The sequence below is a fragment of the Podarcis cretensis genome (assembly GCF_951804945.1).
Source record: "Podarcis cretensis genome assembly, chromosome: 5".
Classification (NCBI taxonomy): Eukaryota; Metazoa; Chordata; class Lepidosauria; order Squamata; family Lacertidae; genus Podarcis; species Podarcis cretensis.
In genome coordinates, this window is record NC_137174.1 from 51,240,010 (window position 1) to 51,259,597 (window position 19,588).

At 40.3% G+C, this 19,588-nt stretch overlaps 1 protein-coding gene across 33 annotated transcripts in view; it reads left to right on the forward strand.

The window, feature by feature from the left end:
• Window positions 1–19,588, forward strand: part of ABLIM1 (actin binding LIM protein 1) — a 197,919-nt gene that overhangs the window by 98,206 nt on the left and 80,125 nt on the right. For all 33 annotated transcript variants that reach the window (XM_079976684.1, XM_079976695.1, XM_079976665.1 and 30 more), the window contains exons 3-4: window positions 9,227–9,410; window positions 10,570–10,679. In XM_079976684.1, the coding sequence (XP_079832810.1) occupies window positions 9,304–9,410; window positions 10,570–10,679 (217 nt within the window). In that variant the 5' untranslated portion in view covers window positions 9,227–9,303. The remainder of the gene's footprint in view (window positions 1–9,226; window positions 9,411–10,569; window positions 10,680–19,588) is intronic.

The following is a 19,588-nucleotide window of genomic DNA, read 5'->3' on the forward strand; positions in this document are numbered from 1 at the left end:
GCAATGGGTAAGGATGGGTGAGTGTCAACTTGGCTGTTTCATTTTGGTAATTTCATTGCAGCAGTTTGCATAAAAAAATGTCCTCACAAATATTGTCAGCATCTTAATGTGATTTTTTCCTAATAAATATATTTTTTGTATGTAGTTTTGCCTACTGTACAAATTTTTTGCAAGCAGTTTTTATCTAATGTGCATTTTGCATGCTATTTTCACAAATATAGCCATTGCTATATATTCTTTCCCATAATATATGAACTTTTGCCCACATTTCTTTTGATTGGAGAACTGCATTGGAAAATTCAGAAAAGCGTGATTTTCAAAGGTTACATCTTAGATCACATACTATTTTAGGAAGTGCAAATTTGGTAGGTTCAGGTTATAATGTGACCCAAATGGATTCCCCTCCTCCCATCCAAAGCAGTGGGGGTTTGTGAGGGTTCATCTGGGAGCAGCTTCTGATATTATATATTTTTCTGCAACTGTTTCTGGGATGCCAAGCCATGCCACACAAGACTTACCCTTATGCCTATTCACAAATCAACCCCTGTGCAGAGAATTCCAAAGGCATAGCAGCATTACCATAACTCGGGCATCTGTAGACGCCAAGGCTAAGTTGTGATTTTCATCTCAGGAGTGATTTTGAAGAGCACTCTAGTGAATGAATGCTCCATCATCAGAAGTAGGATCACCTCAAATGAATCATGACAAGATGATATTCAAACTTATCCTAAGACAAGTGGGAGGGAAGTGAAAACACAAAAGGTACCTGACAAACCACCTTAGTTATTTTCAACCTTATTATAGGTAAAAAAGAAAAGAAAAGAGAACTGTAATCAGAATATGTTCTTTTATGAAGTGTAAGTTTGCACTTGAAATGATGCTTTGTTCAGAAAGTATTGCAAATATGGCTCACGTATAATCTTTTGTTTCTTTCATCAAATAAAGTCTTGTGGGATCTCCTATCACACTTCACTTTTTTCTTGTCCATGAAACCCAAGCTGCCATTGCCATCTCTATTTCTACAGCTGTGCCCTGGAGTGTGCATAGCACCATTAGAAACTATTGCATGCTGCCTAAATGTGAAAACCAGTTCAGTTGGTTATTGATCATGTATACAATTCAGTTCCATATTGCTCTTACTAGGAGTTGCTACAAAAAGTATTAACATCGAGTTCTTCATAAGCAAGATACCCAATAGTCGTGGAACCACGCATGGAATCACAGTGGTACCTCGGGTTACAAACACCTTGGGTTACTAACACTTTGGGTTACAGACTCCGCTAACCTGGAAGTAGTACCTCGGGTTAAGAACTTTGCCCCAGGATGAGAACAGAAATCATGAAGGACTACTTTGAGATAAATATGAACACTACGGTGGAAAAAAGAATTATTTGGGATGCAAGTAAGGCTGTGATGAGGGGGTTCTTGATACAACAGAATGCTGCAAGGAAGAGGACACAAAATGACAGAAAAGATAAGATTTTGGAGAAAATAAAAGAATTAGAGAAGAAGCTAAGATCAAACCCGAAGTCCCTGCCGATCTTGAGAGAAATCAAACTCTATCAAGCACAGTACTCTAAACTGATAAATCAGGAAATAGAGTGGAAGATCAAATTAATGAAACAAAAAACCTTTGAATCGGCAAATAAATGTGGGAAACTGCTAGCCTGGCAGTTGAAGAAGAGACAAAAATTGAATACAGTTACAAATTTGGAAATTGAAGGAAGAAATATTCAGAACCCCACGGAGATTAGAAAGTGTTTTTGGAAATATTTCAAAAAATTATACACCCAAGGGCCGCAGAATGAGGTCGAGATTAAACAATTTTTGGAGAAAAATGGACTCAAAAAGTTGTCACAAGAAAATAGATCTCTCCTGAACAGTAAAATAACATGCCAAGAAATTGAACAAGCCATTCAAAACATGAAATTGGGCAAATCTCCAGGGCCAGATGGGCTAACCTCCAAGTATTATAAGATATTAAAAGACCATTTGATACAACCATTGATGGAGGTTAGCAACGAAATTATGGAGGGGAGGAGGGCGCCGGAATCGTGGAAGGAAGCTTTCATCACATTGATACCAAAATCGGAAGCTGAAAAGACACAACTTAAGAACTACCGTCCCATCTCCCTTTTAAATGTGGATTACAAAATATTTGCAGACGTTTTGGCAAGTAGATTCAAAAAAGTTTTAAACGAAGTAATTCATAAAGACCAGGCAGGCTTTCTCCCAGGTAGACACATGTTCGCCAATACAAGGAACATTATTGACATTTTGGAGCTTTTGCAAACTGATATAAACACAAAAGCAGTGTTAATCTTTATAGATGCGGAGAAGGCCTTTGATAATATCTCTTGGAAATTTATGAAGGGAAATTTAAAAGAAATGGGAGTGGGTCGGGGTTTTGAGAATGGGATTGATGCAATATATTCAGAACAAAAGGCTAAATTGATAGTAAACAATGTGGTCACTGAAGAGTTTAAAATTGAAAAAGGAACACGACAAGGCTGCCCGATTTCCCCTTTGTTATTTATATCAGTTCTGGAGGTCCTCTTGAATATGATTAGAGGGGACCGGTTGGTGGAAGGGATTCAGGTCGGAGCGAAACAATATAAACTCAAAGCTTTTGCAGATGACCTAGTTCTGACCTTGCAGGAGCCAGAATCTAGTACAAAAAGAGTATTACAACTGATCCAAGATTTTGGTCGGGTGGCGGGATTTAAACTAAATAAACAGAAAACTAAGGTGTTGGGGGAAAATCTGACAGATGTAGAGTCGGAACAGTTTCAGAGAGAAACAGAACTAACTGTGGTCAAAAAAGTAAAGTACCTAGGGGTAAACATAACAGCAAAAAATCTGAGTCTATTTAAGGATAACTATGAAAAATGTTGGTTTGAAATTAAGAGAGATTTGGATAGTTGGACAAAATTGAAGCTTTCTTTGTTAGGCCGAATTGCTGCCGTTAAGATGAATGTATTGCCAAGGATGTTGTTTTTGTTTCAAACATTGCAGATTGTGGATAAAACAGAGTGCTTCCGGAAGTGGCAGAGAGATATATCTAAATTTGTCTGGCAGGGCAAAAAGCCCAGAATTAAGTTTAAGATACTAACTGATGCGAAAGAAAGAGGGGGCTTTGCCCTGCCGGACTTAAAGTTGTACTATGAAGCCGCAGCCTTTTGCTGGCTAAAAGACTGGCTACTTCTCGAAGACACTGATGTATTGGATTTGGAAGGGTTTAACAATGCTTTTGGTTGGCATGCATATCTATGGTATGATAAGGTTAAGATCAATAAGGTCTTCAAGAACCATATTGTCAGGAAAGCAGTTTTTAATGTCTGGACAAAATACAAAGACTTACTGGAAAACAAAACTCCGAGGTGGCTTTCACCTCTGGAAGCTAAGGCCCGAAAAAGACCCAATATAGAGGCCAAATGGCCAAAATATTGGGAAATATTAGAAAAAGAAGGAGATAATTGGAAATTGCAGAGTTTGGAGAAAATGAAGGATAAAGTGCGAGACTGGCTACACTACGCTCAGATTAAAGAAGTCTTTAAAAATGACAAAAAGTTAGGGTTCCAGGTGGAAAATCGAAGCTGGAAACAGAACTGTTAGAGCCTAAGACTAAGGTACTTTCAAGAATGTATAACTTGCTGTTAAAATGGAATACACAAGACGAAATGGTTAAATCGGTTATGATAAAGTGGGCTCAGGATATTGGGCATAATATTATGTTTGAGGACTGGGAAAGGTTGTGGACCACTGGGCTGAACTTCACTGCATGTAATGCTTTGAAGGAAAATGTAATGAAAATGATATATAGATGGTACATGACCCCAGTTAAACTTGCCAAAATATACCATTTGTCTGATAATAAATGTTGGAAATGTAAAGAACACGAAGGAACATTCTTTCACCTCTGGTGGACTTGCCCTAGAGTGAAGGCCTTTTGGGAAATGATATATAATGAGTTGAAAAAGGTATTTAAGTATACCTTCACTAAGAAACCAGAGGCCTTCCTTCTGGGCATTGTCGGCCAGAAGGTGTTAAAGAAGGACCGAACATTTTTTATGTATGCAACAACGGCAGCAAGGATACTCATCGCTAAGAGCTGGAAAACTCAAGATCTACCCACACTGGAAGAGTGGCAGATGCAGCTGATGGACTATATGCAACTGGCCGAGATGACTGGCAGAATTCGAGACCTGGGAGAAGAGAGGGTTGAAGAAGATTGGAAGAAATTCAAGAGCTATCTACAAAAGTATTGTAATTTGGTTGAATGCTAAGAAGGATGCTAGATCATAAATAATTGCCTACCATTGAATTAGATTTGAATTTGACGATAAGTGAGATTGAGGGAAACACAAAATTTTTGGAGATTAGATTAAATTAACTGAACAAGATTTAAGAATATAAATAAGATGCTAAATTGCTGGGAAAAATTTATACTGATGTAAGTGGGAGTGGGAGACGTGAGGGAGTCCAAAGAAGTTCTGAAAAATGTGTTATGATCCATGTTATATTGTTTATTATTTTTGCATTTGGTATTTAAAAAAAAATCTCAATAAATATTTATATAAAAAAAAGAAAAGAGAACAGAAATCATGTGGTGGCGGCGCAGCGGGAGGCCCCATTAGCTAAAGTGGTACCTCAGGTTAAGAACAGTTTCAGGTTAAGAACGGACCTCCGGAACGAATTAAGTTTGTAACCAGAGGTACCACGGTATTACTTTTCCCACTGTCTTCTAGGATCGCATTTCATGACTTCAGTGTTCTGTCTATGTGACATATTCATGCAGATGGTCAAAGCCTGCCCACAGGTTTTTTAATAGTTTGACTGGGCTTTCAGACATTATAGATTACATTGTGTAAACAATGCATGGCCAAGTTAACACCGAAACAACATTTAAAATGGCCTAAGTTATTAGTGCTGATTATCTTGGATGGATACCAAAAAGGCAAGAGAGAGAAAGGAAGATGGATGTACTGTTTTGTAGTGCATGTGGCTGAGTTGTCATCCATACTTATTAACAAATCCTGACAGCTTCAAATGCCAGAGGGGGAAAGTGCTGAGCTTTTCTGTGGGGGGGGGGGGGGAGCTCTGCTGGAGGAAGTGACCAGTGTTTTCTGTTTAGGAAGAGTGGGGGAGGACCTCCCAAACTGCATAAGACTGCTGAAAAGCTAATTGTTTTGAGAGTAACACCAGCCAGCCCTAAAGTCCCTTAAATGGGACACACACTTAGAAATTGCTGCTGCTTCTCTGCTCTGTTTATAAAGCTATTCCTCCTCTGTACTCTGTGTGAATTGAATGTGGGGCACGGCTATTAAAATCCAGTTCTAGCCTGCAGAAAGGAGTAGGAAGAAATCGGATTCATCTGTGTGTTATGCCAGCCCACTGCTATAAATTTGGATTTGGTATCCAAATTTATAACAGTGTACTGCTGGGGAAAGTTCTTGGACTGTACCTTTCAATCCCCTCTCTGAGAACATGCAACTCGCAAGTGCATTTAATGAGGATTTGCCATCCCTGGGAAGGCTCTAAATTTGGACTGCTTTCATCTTCTGTCCTTACTCTAACTCCCTTTATAACCTGGAGCAGTGATCTCTCCACAGTGAGTTCCTAGCTATGTGTAAGCCCAAAGGAGGAGAAGGCATTCTATATATTTCCATCAATTTAGGGAGTGTAGTATCATATCCATTTTTAGCGATGTGAGCTTTTATTAGCAGTTAAGGCATTAGAAATTACAAGTCCTTATCAGAGGTTTCAGTTCTGACTGACTGACTTTTCCTGAGTAACAGAAGGCAATCCAAATTTATTTTGCCATTTGTGAACACAAATTATGTGAACACCCCCACCCGACTTCTAGGGATGCTAGGGTGACCGCTTAAGCATCTCCCCCAAGAAAAAGAGAACTGCATCACTCAGAAATGGGCTGAAAGAGGTCATAGCTTTTCATTAATTTGCACACGTTAATTTATATGTACAGTTTCACATTTATAAATGATTACTATCATTTAAATAGAAAGGGAGTACATTTCACTCTAGTGTGCAAGACTGTGCCGAGGTGCCCTGTGTGCCTGCTCAGTGTGAATACAGCCTCTTTATTTGTTATTAGATTTATATTTCAGCCTTCCTCCTGAAGGAGCCAAGGATTGCCTGATTATTAATGAATGATCATTATTTTGTTTCCATGTGATGACCTGAGATGCATTTGTCTTATGATATACCCAGTACTACTTTGTTCTATATGGTTTGGTTTGTCAAACCATACTGCATTTTGGAAGGGTTTGCTAATTGTGATATCGTGACCATAACAGTCTTGTTTTCCTCATTCATTTAATCCAATATTGAGATATTTCCCACGTACATGGACTTTAATAAAACCTTATGTACTTGGATTGCTTTTTGGGAAAGGGTTTGCATAGTTTGTTTTTCTGGATAATTAAGCAGAGTATTTTGGGAAACAGGAAAATCTAACTCTCTCTTGTGTAAAACGGTTGAAACTTTTGACCATTATTAATTTTTCATTATGCAATGTTGGCAAACTGAGCATTTAAAGCTGATTTGGGATCCTGTTAACAACCACCACCACCACCACCACCTATCTGGCTGGGTTTCCCCAGCCACACTGGGCAGCTCACAGCATATAACTAAAACATCAAACATTCAAAACTTCCCAATACGGGGCTGCCTTCAGATGTCTTCAGTAGGGACATCAGTAGTGAAAGTGTTCTACAGGGAGGGTGCCACTACTGAGAAGGCCATCTTCCTAGTTCCATGTAACCTCACTTCTCACAGTGAGGGAATAAGCAGAAGACCCTCAGAGGAGGACCTCAGTGTCTGGGCTGAACGATGGGGGAGGAGACACTCCTTCAAGTATACTGGGCCAAGGCCATTTAGGCCTTTAAATGTCAGCACCAACACTTTGAATTGTGCCCGGGAACACACTGGGAGCCAATGAAGATCCTTTAGGACAGGCGTTATATAGTCCCGGCAGCCACTCCCAGACACCAGGTTAGCTGCCGTATTCTGGATTAGTTGTAGTTTCCAGGTCACCTTCAAAAGTAGCCCCACACAGAGCACATTGCAGTAGTCCAAGTGCGAGATAACCAGAGCATGCACCACTCTGGTGAGACAGTCTGCAGCTGGTAGGGTCTTAGCCTGCGTACCAGGTGGAGCTGGTAGACAGCTGCCCTGGACACAGAATTGACCTGCACCTCCATGGACAGCTGTGAGTCCAAAATGACTCCCAGGCTGCGCACCTGATCCTTCAGGGGCACAGTTACCCCATTCAGGACCAGGGAGTCCCCCACACCTGCCCACACCCCATTCCCCCCAAAACAGTACTTCTGTCTTGTCAGGATTCAGCTGAAAGGCTGTCAACATGGGATAAAACATCCCCTGCCACTCTTTGGAAACCATTTGGATCCATTAAGTGGCAGGGGCAGACCACCTGAATCAGTCCCACCTCCCTGCAGAGGGGAAGGGTTGCGGAGAAGACCAGTTGCTCCAGGAGGTGATTCGACCATGGCACTTCTTTTGTGTCACTTTGACTTAGTGTCAGATCACTCATGTTCATAGAGGTGAACACCAGGTTTATTCGATTGTGAGGGAAACTGTCTGGTCTTCCTTGTTACCCCAAAATATTTTTTCCCTCAGTGTTACTCTATAACATGGGTGCATAATGCTGAATTATATCAGAATCAGAAGGAAAGCTGTGGTTGGATTTACTCCATTTTACATGCTGATTTTGAATTGTATTTGAATAATAATACATATAGGCTTATTAAAAACAAATTATTTATTGCTTACAATATGGCCATGAAATAGTGATTAAGGTTGCATAAGTTGTTCAGATGCAGAGTATTCTGTAGCGGATTGGTTAGTATGCAGACTCCCTTTATAAAACGATGATGGTATATGCTAATCTGTGGGGAAACATGTTGCCCAATATGTCAAGCATAATGGAGTATGCTGTATATACTTGGTTGTTTTTTGTGTATATTCTTTAAGCCAACAAGACCAGCCTTATTCCAGAGCATCTTGTAACTGGAGATGACAGTGTCATCATTGTAAAGTAGCTTTGAGTTATACTGTGAAGTTATACTGTGAAGGAGGCTACTGAAGTCATCCCGCTAAGAGCCTCATAGAGATGATCTCTTGAAACGAGAAGCACTAGTGCATTAGCTCATTTGTGAAGCTAAGCTCCCAACTCATAAGAAAACATGACAAGGTTCATTCTCATTTCAGACATGGCAAGCCAGATGCCTCCATCTTTCAACAAGATATAACAATTTGTATTACCTACTGAGAGGATATAGAGTGTAGTGAGGGGAATAGTGTTAGGTGACAAGGAGGAAACAATGACTTGTCCTTAGCTGTCAGCTCATTCCTCTTTCAAATCAGGAGAGTAATTGTAGCTACTTCCTCACTGGATTGCAGAATTGTTAATATAAATGTGCTGACAGATGTTCAGAACTCAATACTTTGGTAGGATAACTTTGGTAAAACAGAGGGAGGGTAAAATATGGAATTCTGCAAAAGGGACGAGTAGTATTTGACATGGATAGATTGTGGAGCCTTGGATTTGAATTTCTGGATAGGGCATAGACTAACTGATTCTCTGCTTCACTCTGATTCTGTAAAGTGGTGAGAGCTCACATTAAAAATAATTTTAATGAGTGAATGAGATATTGATAATGAAGTAGTTTGTATATTAAAAGTTCTATACAATATGAATAGTAGCTAACTGGGTGATCCCTGAAGAACTGAATTGTTAAAAATCCACTGAATTAATTAGCACTGGGCCTACTTTCTGATATGCTTGAAATCAGTTTTGCAAACAACAAGGGTGAGTTTTGTGTGGCCTTATCTTCACCAAAATTAAGATTGGGGTGGGGGAGAACTGACAGTTGCAGTTTGAATTCGTAATGATTTCTGCTTTTATAAACTAATCTTATATTATAATATAATATGCAATAATATAACATGAATCCCCCACTGCTATAGATAGGCACTGGGATTTGCCTCTGCTTGCACCACGGCTGAGTGGTGGCTCCAAAGCCATATCGCGTTCCTCTGTGGGCTGCCACTGGCATCGCAGTACATCCCTCATAATATTCTGTTCCACCAGCCACTCATGAACAAATGCACTTTTCACTTCCTTGATGTTCTATTGATTGTTGTTCTTGTTTGATTGGTTGTTGTTGCTGTTTTTCCTCTACAGTGTGCGGGTGCGACTTAGCTCAAGGTGGCTTTTTCATTAAGAATGGAGATTACCTTTGTACTGTGGATTACCAGCGGATGTACGGGACCCGATGCAATGGCTGTGGGGAGTTTGTGGAAGGAGAAGTTGTAACTGCTCTTGGGAAGACCTATCATCCTAACTGCTTTGCCTGCACTGTATGCAAGTAAGTCATCTGATGTTAGATAAACCACTTCAGGACTGCAGACAAAGTAAGAGATGCATATTAAAAATTACATACACGTTAAAACATTATATAAATGGTAAATAGTGGGGGGAGGGGTAACCTTCTCCCTAATACTATTTTCCTGCTGAAAATACTCTCTTTGTCCTCACCGCTATTTGCCCCTGAAGCTGAGTGACACAGAACCAAATTATTATTATTATTATTATTATTATTAAACAATAACAATAACAGCAACAATATCATCTTTCTACTCCTGGGTTGGAAGACAATTTTAATTCATGAAAGCTCTTTTCCAGTTACTATACTGTGAAGGGTTAAGTGTGAATATAATTCTGAGTACATTGGAGCTTGGAAACTAAGCGAGAATCATTCCTGGTTAGTACTTGATTTTAAGGCTGCCTGGGAATACTTGGTGCTGTAAGCTTTTCCTTCTTATGTGAAAGGTTGTAGTTCAGTGCTGTTCCCAGGGGACCTACACTACTCTGTGACTGTTGAGAAGATTAGAAATTGCTCAAACTGTGGGGCTGGTTGAGCACATCAGTTGCTGAGCATGAGCCGTCTGATCAGCACTTAGAATAATAGATTCATAGAGTTGGAAGGGACCCTAAGGATCATCTAGTCCAACTCCCTGCAATGCAGGAATATGCAGCTGTCCCTTATGGGGACTGAACCTGCAACCTTGGCATTATCAGACCATGCTCTAACAAACTAAGCTTTCTTAACTTATTTAAAAGAAGCTGCATGTCCAGAATGCAAAATACTGCTAAGTGGTTGATTTTTGCATGAACATAGAAAGTCCACTGGCCCTATTTCCCAAATGAAAACCTTCATTTATGCTAGACTTTTAAAAGAACAACCTCTTCATACTGTTCCTGTGATATATATTTTTTTGAAGCGAAAGTATCAGTCAGTCTCATCTAACATCTGCTTCTCTTCCAGTGGAGGTGCATTTAGTCTTTTGGATTTTCTCCAAGTTCCTGGCTTTGCCAGTGTTGCATTTTGAACATTTTTGGCCCACATTCCTGCGAGATATTGATTTGCACCAAAGGCGGCGGCTGAAGAGATGAGAAAGAGACTGAAAGAATGAAACTGCACAGATAACCTTGAATTAAAATCCTTCTGTTCTTTCGTTCTCCAGACGTCCTTTCCCACCAGGAGACCGGGTTACCTTTAATGGAAGAGACTGTCTCTGTCAAATGTGTGCTCAGCCTATGTCATCCAGCCCAAAAGAACTCTCCAGTTCCAGCAGTAAGTACTCTGTAATCTTTTCCTAAACTACAAAATTGAACTCTTGGATAGCCTCCTCTCTATTTTGTACCATTTGTTCAGTCTAACCTGAGCGGTGCTGATTTGTTTCTGGGGCTGCTCAGTTCTGCATTCTGGAAATCTGAGCACTACATTTTTAACCATGCATGGAGAAGGTATTTTGTGAATTAGTCTCTTGAGCTGATCCCATGACATGTCTTTTCTCTCAAAATGCATTCTAATCCCTAGTGCTTTTGATAGTAGATGCTCCAGAGAATATATAACCTAGTTTTGCCCTGTTGGTGTAAGTGCTGCAATTCCCATTAAAAGAAAAAAGTGAAAGTGAATTTGCAATGTTTCAAGTAATGGCTACGTATAAAAAGAATTTTAGAAAGCTGAAAATGACCTGAAGTCTACAGCGTGGTAACATAACATTTGATCTCACAGTTTCCTTATTGTGATGGAAAATTTGTATCTAATACAATATTTAATTTGATTTTCTGTACATCATGTGTTTCCCCTTCCCTTTCCCTAAAGCCATGACCTCTGGTAACGCTCAGCTTTTGGAGTACATCAACTAGACACTCTCTACAAGTGTTTTATAATAATTACTTGTATCTCCTGATATTTTGGTCATGTCAATACTTGGACTGATTGGAAAAAGAGTAAAACATTACAGGAAAGGATTAGCTCTTTTCTGTTTTCTAAGTACAAACATTTCAGCCATCCTGAATTGCCACTTGAGGTTTTTAAAATCTCTCAGTACTGCTGGCAGTTACTGGTAGTGATGGCTGATCACTCATTTCTCACCTCTTGGTAGCTACTGTGGGGCATGTTCAAGGTCTGAATGAAATTCCAGATTTTTACAGTTGCGAAATTGGCAAATAATAACCCTATTGTAGTGTTATATGCAGTGGATATATGAGTTGTGGCTAGTTGGTTTGCTAGTTTAGGAATGCCAAAAGATCCTCAAAATCAGATTCTAAATTTTTAAATAAGAACTTCACAATTTCAGCAGTTGCACCTTTTTTTAATGTCAGCTTAGGAATTAAATTGTAAATAACTGTTGACAGTAGTTTATAAAGAAGAAACAAATTTTGTGATGATTATGTTAAGAGATATAGTGGCAAAGTAAACCAGCAATCCCATCATCCAAAGAAGTATGTGAGTACATTTGTTGAGAGAGAGAGAGAGATTATACTATACACGTAAAAATTCTGGTGGTCCTCTGTTGTCATTGTCGAAGGGAAGTATAAGATAATGTTAATGCCAAGTTTTGCTAAGAACACCAGATGCTAATTCTGCTAGAAAATGAAGTTGAGTAGAGTTTAAAAAGCAAACTTCAGAAAAATGGTAGCTGGCAAACATTTGTCTTCCACGTCTCTTCTCTCATGTGATGGTTCCTACTCTCCTGCTCTGACAGGTGAATTTTAATTAGTGCAAAATATTCCAGATCTTCCGCTTCATTCCAAAGCTGCAAGCCTCATCAATCTTCCCTCTCCTTTTGAAGTCATGTTTTGTAATGTAGCCCTGTTTAGAAGTAAATCTCTTTTATAGGATGTGTCTCTGTTACTTGGTTACTTGCTGTTAAGTAGATTAGCAAGAAAGCTTATTTGAGATAGGTAGAGAAAGAAGGATGCTAAAAATTTTCAATTGCCTTAGTTGTAGATTTTAGATAAAAGAGGATTATTGTATCTTCCAGTGAAATTTATGTTGTATGTTTATGGTGATAATATTGGGTGTTTGTCTTTCCTTTTTAAAAGCATAGGTAGTTGCATATTTTAGCTGTGATGAAAGAGAAAGTTTCATACACGGCTATGACACAACTCTGTCATTCAGAACTCAGTGATATAATCAGATTGAAGGTAAAATAAATGCACCCCCATTAGTTTCTAATTCATCAATTTCAAATTCAGAGGAATGGATGAAAAAAAGGAGCAAGTGAGCTATTGAATGGAAATCCTTTCCTTCCATCGGTTTCTGACAGGAATACTGAAACTGACAAGAGACAATGCATTGAATCTTGGGAGTACATTACTCTGAAAGTGACAACTTTTGAAAACTGTCCAGTATGGAACATAGAAACATTGGCTCAAAAGCCTTCAAAAGGTCTCTGAGGCGCTGCAAATTGATACACCTAAGGAACATTCTGCAGGGAGGGGGGATCTTGGAGTGCCCTAGGAGCGACAAAACAGGAGCAGTTTTCAGGTGCTCACAACTATGCAATTAATGATTGCATAGAGAGCAAGCACACTGGAGGAAACATCTTTATGTACATAAGGTCGTCTCTTGAGTGGGAACCTTGAATAATCACATGTGCAGGACTTAGGCTGGAGATGACACAATGGCAGGGGAGAGCCCCTGCCACCTATCTGGATGGGGCACCGATGCCACAATTCCCTCATTGTGGCCCCTTAGTGGAACCTCTGCTGTCCTGCAACACCACAGCACCGAAAGGGTGAGCGGACTTTTCACCCTTTCGTTGGTTGCTTCTAAAATGAAGATCCTTTGTTCAGTTTCCCTGAAAGATAGCAGGTCTGATGTCCATGGAGATCAGTCCGGAACCTGAAATTTTAATGCCATTTAGATAGAAAATGCCAAGGTTATAGGTAACGGATTACAGTAACTGCAGAGTTACTTTATTGTGAGGCCAGAGCTAAGGGAATTGTAATGGTTTGGAACTATGGTCTCTACTCGTCAGATATAATAACATGATATTTACATAATAGCTTATAGAAAAAAATAAACATTTCCATCCAGGAGCTCACTCTTTTTCAGATCACTTTAGCTCTTGGTGTTCTCTCCCCCCCCCTTATCTCTCTCTCTCTCTCTCTCTCTCTCTCTCTCTCTCTCTCTCTCTCACACACACACACACACACACACACACACGTATGACCAAGTCAAAGGAAAATGTGGGTTCAGAATTTGCTATATTGCAAGATAACTGAAATGGTTAAAAATCCATAAAGGCACATACTGAATGAAAATGAGGAGGAGGAAAATAATTTGGGAAAGAGTACTGCTCAGGAATTTAGGGGTACACAGGTTCAATTTACTGCTCCATCCCCTCAATCTTATGAGATCTATTATAAGCATGAAGACTATTCTAATTTTATGAAGTTAAGCTTGTTGAGAATGTATAAATGCTATACAATGGGTTCTGAAATAAAATCAAGCTGTTTGTCATGTAGTAAATGCAGAATACTTGTCTGCAGAGACTTTTTGACACTTCTTCTTTGGAATTCCTCTAACACATACATGCTTCTGTAGAAATGGCATGTTTTTTCACGATTTCTTTGTTCCTGTTGACTGTGAAAAGACCTTGATAATGAGGATGCTGCATTGTTTCTGTCCATGAGCATGAGAGCTCTGCCTTTATTTCTTTGTTTATGGAGAGAGAAGAGATCCAGCCACCACTGAACATTCTGAGTCCAAAGCTTAGTCATCTTGGTTACTGTCCCAGTTTGCACACTAATTGAAATGGAAACCGGTCTTTGTAGTGAAAGCAAAAACCAAACAAACAAAACAGAGCTCTATTGTCTGTTCCAAAGATCAGCTCCAAAATATTACTTTAACCTGGTAACAATTTATGACTGGAATGATGCCTCTTCTTTGCCTGAAATGAAGAGTGAAAATCTTTAATACTCTGGCTGTCCTCCCAAGTCCCTGATCTTTTATCAGGCCTCTTTCTGTTTTATAACTCCTATTCTGACAACACTTCCAGACCACAACAATAGCATCTCCCTGTGTCCATATTCTCTTTGTGAACAGAGATCCCCAGACATGGAACATCAAAATGATGCTACTATGGTGCCCTCTGGATGTTGTTGGACTCCAACTCCCATCAACCCCAACCAGCATGGCCAAGGATCAAGGATGATAGTGGTTGTAGTCCAATATCTTCTGGTGCGCAGCATTTTGACTATCCCTGAACTAGAGTCTTTATTGTTCAGTCATATTGTCATGGTTTTCCACTGTTTGGAATGAAAGATTTCCTAAATCTACTAAAGATTTGAAATAGAATAGAATTTGAAAAGGAGCTGCTTTGGAAGCAAATTAGATCTTCTTGTACACTGAGAGGGATCAAAATATCATGGATCTAAGAGGTTTCTATGTGCTACAAGTGGGAAGATTAGTAGAGAGAAAGCTATCTCTTCTCCACCCCCCATTAGCACACTTGCTTAAAATGCATATTAAATTTACTTACAGAGTGCATTTGGTGTTATTGCCTAACACCTTGAATTTACTTTAAAGATCTAGGGTTTGATTACTCAGTACAACATTTATAAAATTGCACAATTGGCTCAGGGGTAAGTCAACATCTCAGAATCAGGCAATAGGCCCAGTTTTATCACTCGATATGTACTCACAATTTTCCATCTTCTTGAAGACAGATTTGTTGATAGCATCCTTTGAAATCAGTTCTTTATATTTGTAGTTTGAAACAATTGCATCAATTACTATTAGATCTCCTGGGAACGAACACAACCCTAATTGTGGTTCTACAGGTTTAGTTTTGCCAGTCATGACATATCCAAGCTCCATCTCATTCTCTTTTTTTGCCTGCCAGCCATATATAAATTATTTCTCTGCTCTCACACACACCCTTAAAAAATTGTGTGTGAGAGACAGAAGAACCTATAGCTCCCTCAGATTTATAATACTTAAGACTGCCCTGCCTTGTCCTTGTAATGCGCTTGTGTTCTCTCTACATTAAGTGTTTGTGTGCCAAAAAGGTATACTATTAAATATCTGCCAGAGAGAAACAGGTTCACCTATCGTACATTAAGTGAACAAGGCATTCATAAGATGATAGGGAGCCACTGGTAAATTGCCCTGTTCAAGGGCTGGATAAGACAGACCTTGAAATCCTGCTGCGTGTTTTTTGTCCCTGAAAGGATTAATCAAGTCCCCAGTGAGATATATCTCATACTCTTGGAGACTAAACATCAGTGGATTATTGTTCTCTATATACACAACAATGAAATTTTTCTCAGAGGAGAAGTAAAAAAGATATCTTAAATTTCAGTAAATGGCACTGTGTTAATGGTGACCTACATCCCTCCCTCCCACACACCATGCTGCTGTGCTGTATATTTATATGGGTAAAGGGATCCATGGGAACAACATTATAAGAGTGTAAGAACATAAGAAGAGCCTGCTGGATCAGGCTGACAACTCATCTAGTCTAGTATTCTGTTCTCAAGCAGAAGCCTGTGGGAAAACCACAAGCAGGACCTGAGCAACAATAGCACTCTCCACTCTGCTGTTTCCAGCAACTGGTATTCAGAAGCAGAGGAGGTAGAAGGTTGCCATATCACTGTACTTTAGTGAGAATATAATGGAATATGGTTTGCAAGTTTGGAGTGTAGCCTGCCTAATGCTTTACATGATTTATTCAAAATGAATGAATTTTCAGATGAGTATACCACACTATAAGCTGTAGTTTGTATACACAAAAGCTCATGAAGATCACCCATTGCTATGTTATGAATTTTTCGTATGTTATTGGTGATTTTCTGGGCTGGTTTTGCATGGTAATAACAGTGTACATGATTTATGGTGACTGTAGTAAGATCTCTCCCCACCCCCGATGTTTGTGTGTGTTGTTTTGCTGTGTTATACCAGGTTTTGCTGTGTGCAGCCCAATCTCAGGCACTCACTAGGGTTTAAATTTTGCATCCATATGCTAAATATCTGTTGATACTAAGGAAATATTGTGGTACTGAAAATAAATAGATCTCTTGTTGCTGTGTTATAGTAGCCATTGCATAATCCACACTATTTATCAGTGCAAATGTATGGTTTCCAGGTCTCTCAAGTTCCTGTGTTATTACGATCCTGCACAGAGAAACTTTAAATCTTTTTATTTCAACTGGGGGTGTGTAAGTTTGCATGTATGTGTATTAGTGTCAATGTAAGTTGAAAGAACAGAGTTTAAACAAAGTGTCACTGTGTTGTAAACTGTAAGAACATAGCTTAGAAAGCCTGCAGTGAAAGTGATTATATAGGGCATGACATTTGCATATGGTGAACGTCAGTTATGATATGTCAAAATAGATTTATTTTATAAAAAGCATTTTATTGCAGGCATTGGCAAAATACAGACCAGTCAGATTAGATCCCCAAGCAATATTATCCCCTTTTTCTGACTCTGCCCTCAGCTGCTTTTTGAAATGATATGAGATATATATCTCTAGTCTCAAATATGCGTGTTCTAATCCTCCACCGGGGACGCAGGTGGCGCTGTGGGTTAGAGCCTCAGCGCCTAGGGCTTGCCGATCGAAAGGTTGGCGGTTCGAATCCCTGCGGCGGGGTGCGCTCCCGCTGCTCGGTCCCAGCGCCTGCCAACCTAGCAGTTCGAAAGCACCTCTGGGTGCAAGTAGATAAATAGGGACCGCTTACCAGCGGGAAGGTAAACGGCGTTTCCGTGTGCGGCTCTGGCTTGCCAGAGCAGCGATGTCACGCTGGCCACGTGACCCGGAAGTGTCTCCGGACAGCGCTGGCCCCTGGCCTCTTAAGTGAGATGGGCGCACAACCCCAGAGTCTGTCAAGACTGGCCCGTACAGGCAGGGGTACCTTTACCTTTTTACCTAATCCGCCATCATCACATCCTAATATATTAAATGGCATGTAGAAACAGTAAATATAAATCCAAGTTGGTTTCACAAAAAAAGCCATCCCTGCAATGGATAACTTTTAGTTATGTCTCCTGCAGCACTGTCTTCCGTCGAAAACTTCTGTTGCGAGGTATTCATATTCCCATACTGCTGCACGAAGGCCAAAGGTAGCAGATTTCCTCTCTGTCCCCTGTTTCTTAAAGTGTTGCATTCTGATGGGCCTTGGCAACAGTTCACTGGGAGTGTTGATAGAGAAGACTTTTGTGCTTTCAGACTAGCATATAGCCCCAAACTGTACATTTGTACAGTTAGTCAGGGGTTGCCAAAGACGTTTTGGCGCCTGAGGCGAAAAGGCTCCTGTAGAATCCCCACCCCCACATGCCCAGTGACAAGGATTTGCAAAGGCTCAGAAAGGCGAATCCCTGGGAAAGCCTCACCACTCCTCCAGGCTGGGGTGGGAAAGCTTTGGAAAGCGCTTCTCCTTAAGGAGAAATGTCTTATGAAGCTCCCTTCCCATCCAACAGGGAGGCTTTGTGCGGGTTTCTTAAGAAGCAGCCAGTGCAAAGCCTTGCCACCCTTCTGGGCTGGGCTGGGCTGGGGGAGCTTTGGGAAGCACTTCTCCCTTGTCAAACCTCCCTTCCCGCTCAGTTGCCAAGCTCAGCAGCAGAACACCTCCCCTCTTGCAGTCTCAGTGGGAGGAGGAAGCGTTCCACAAGGTGTTGCAGAGCATCTTCTCCATCCCAGAGGTGGGAAAGAGGAGCAGCAATGCACCATGCTGGAACCTCCCTGCTCTCACTGGGTGAGAGGGGGGAGTGTTCTTGCAAGGTGTGTGTGTGTGTGTGTGCTGTGACTGGCGCTTCATCCCACCTCATCAGTGAGCCAGCTCTTCAGTTAGTACAAGGGCATGTATACTGATTGCCTAGAACTCCACTAGATGGGACTGTGCCCCACCTACTTCTTGTCTTACTGTATACTACCCTTCACTGTTCAGTTAGTTGCTCTGTATATTCATTAAGTACAATGGCACAAAGATTGTCCAGGAGCATGATACCTGCAGTTGAATTCTTCCAATTGATGTGGGTTTGAATATGCTAACATAAAACTAGACCTTTAAGAGCTGCTGTGTGTTTGGCCGAAAAAAACTGTCTGTTTTGAGTTATAAGCAGTCGTTGTATGAAGGACTGATAAGGGAGTAAAGCAAACTATTAATAACAATGCTTGCCAAAAGGTGTTTCAGAGAATTGTACAGTAATGATGAAGAAAAACAAAGGGTGATGATAATAATAATAGTGGACAATCTCATTCTTATGGACCTCCCCTAGCATGGTGATGTAGATGCTGCGGTCCTCCTGGTGATGGTGGGCTGTAGCTCTAGTAGTCTCTCGCCAGCATAGCTAATGGTACAAACCGTAGTCCTTCAACAATTGGAGGACCACAGGTATCCCAGCCTTGCCTTAAAATGTGCAGCCATGAAGCTGTGTTCTGGAATTGTCAAGCTGTCCACCAGGTGCTATGATAAGTCTCACCAGCTGTAGAACATGCACCCTAAAACATGCTCCATAATCCACTGGAGCGTGCATGGTTTCTGTGGCATATGCTCAGGAGATTCTCAGGAGATAAGTTGATGTGCAAAATGTTCTCTGGAAATAGAAAACTTGAAAACCTCTGATGTAGCCAGTTATGCCCAGACTATCATCTATTTCTGTTTTTAAGCTTGATAATACTATTTAAGTAAGTAACTATACACACACACACAAATGCTTTTTTGTAGTGGGGGGGGGCAATAATTCTGTTTATACTGCCATATAATTGGATCCCCCCCCCAATGTAAACTATTTGAAAGACACAAATCAAGATATTTTTCACAATTCAAAAAATAAGCTTTTACTTTGGATGTCAAGTAAAACTTGCTTCAGATCGTTACTCTGTTAGAAGATGAAGCTCATTTCCCTGAGGAAATTGGGTCCCTTTGTTGTATGCATGCCACTTTTGATGGCAAGGCTCTTCTGTAGCTGCTGGCAAGGATTTGTTTTGCTCTTAGCAAAAGTAAAATAAATTGGCTTTGAAGCATTTTCTTTGACAGATTTATTTCTTGATGCTACTTGGCTGATGGGCTCTGCATTATTGTGCATTTCGTAATATGGGGTCTCATCTACAGCTCTCTTTATCAAAACAAGGTACAGATAAATGGAACTGTGGGATTCTTTTTTCCACATTTGTACATGATAGATCATTGGATGGGTCCATTATAGTGGCTAAGTTTGGTGGAGGAAGATGATTATATTTTAAGGA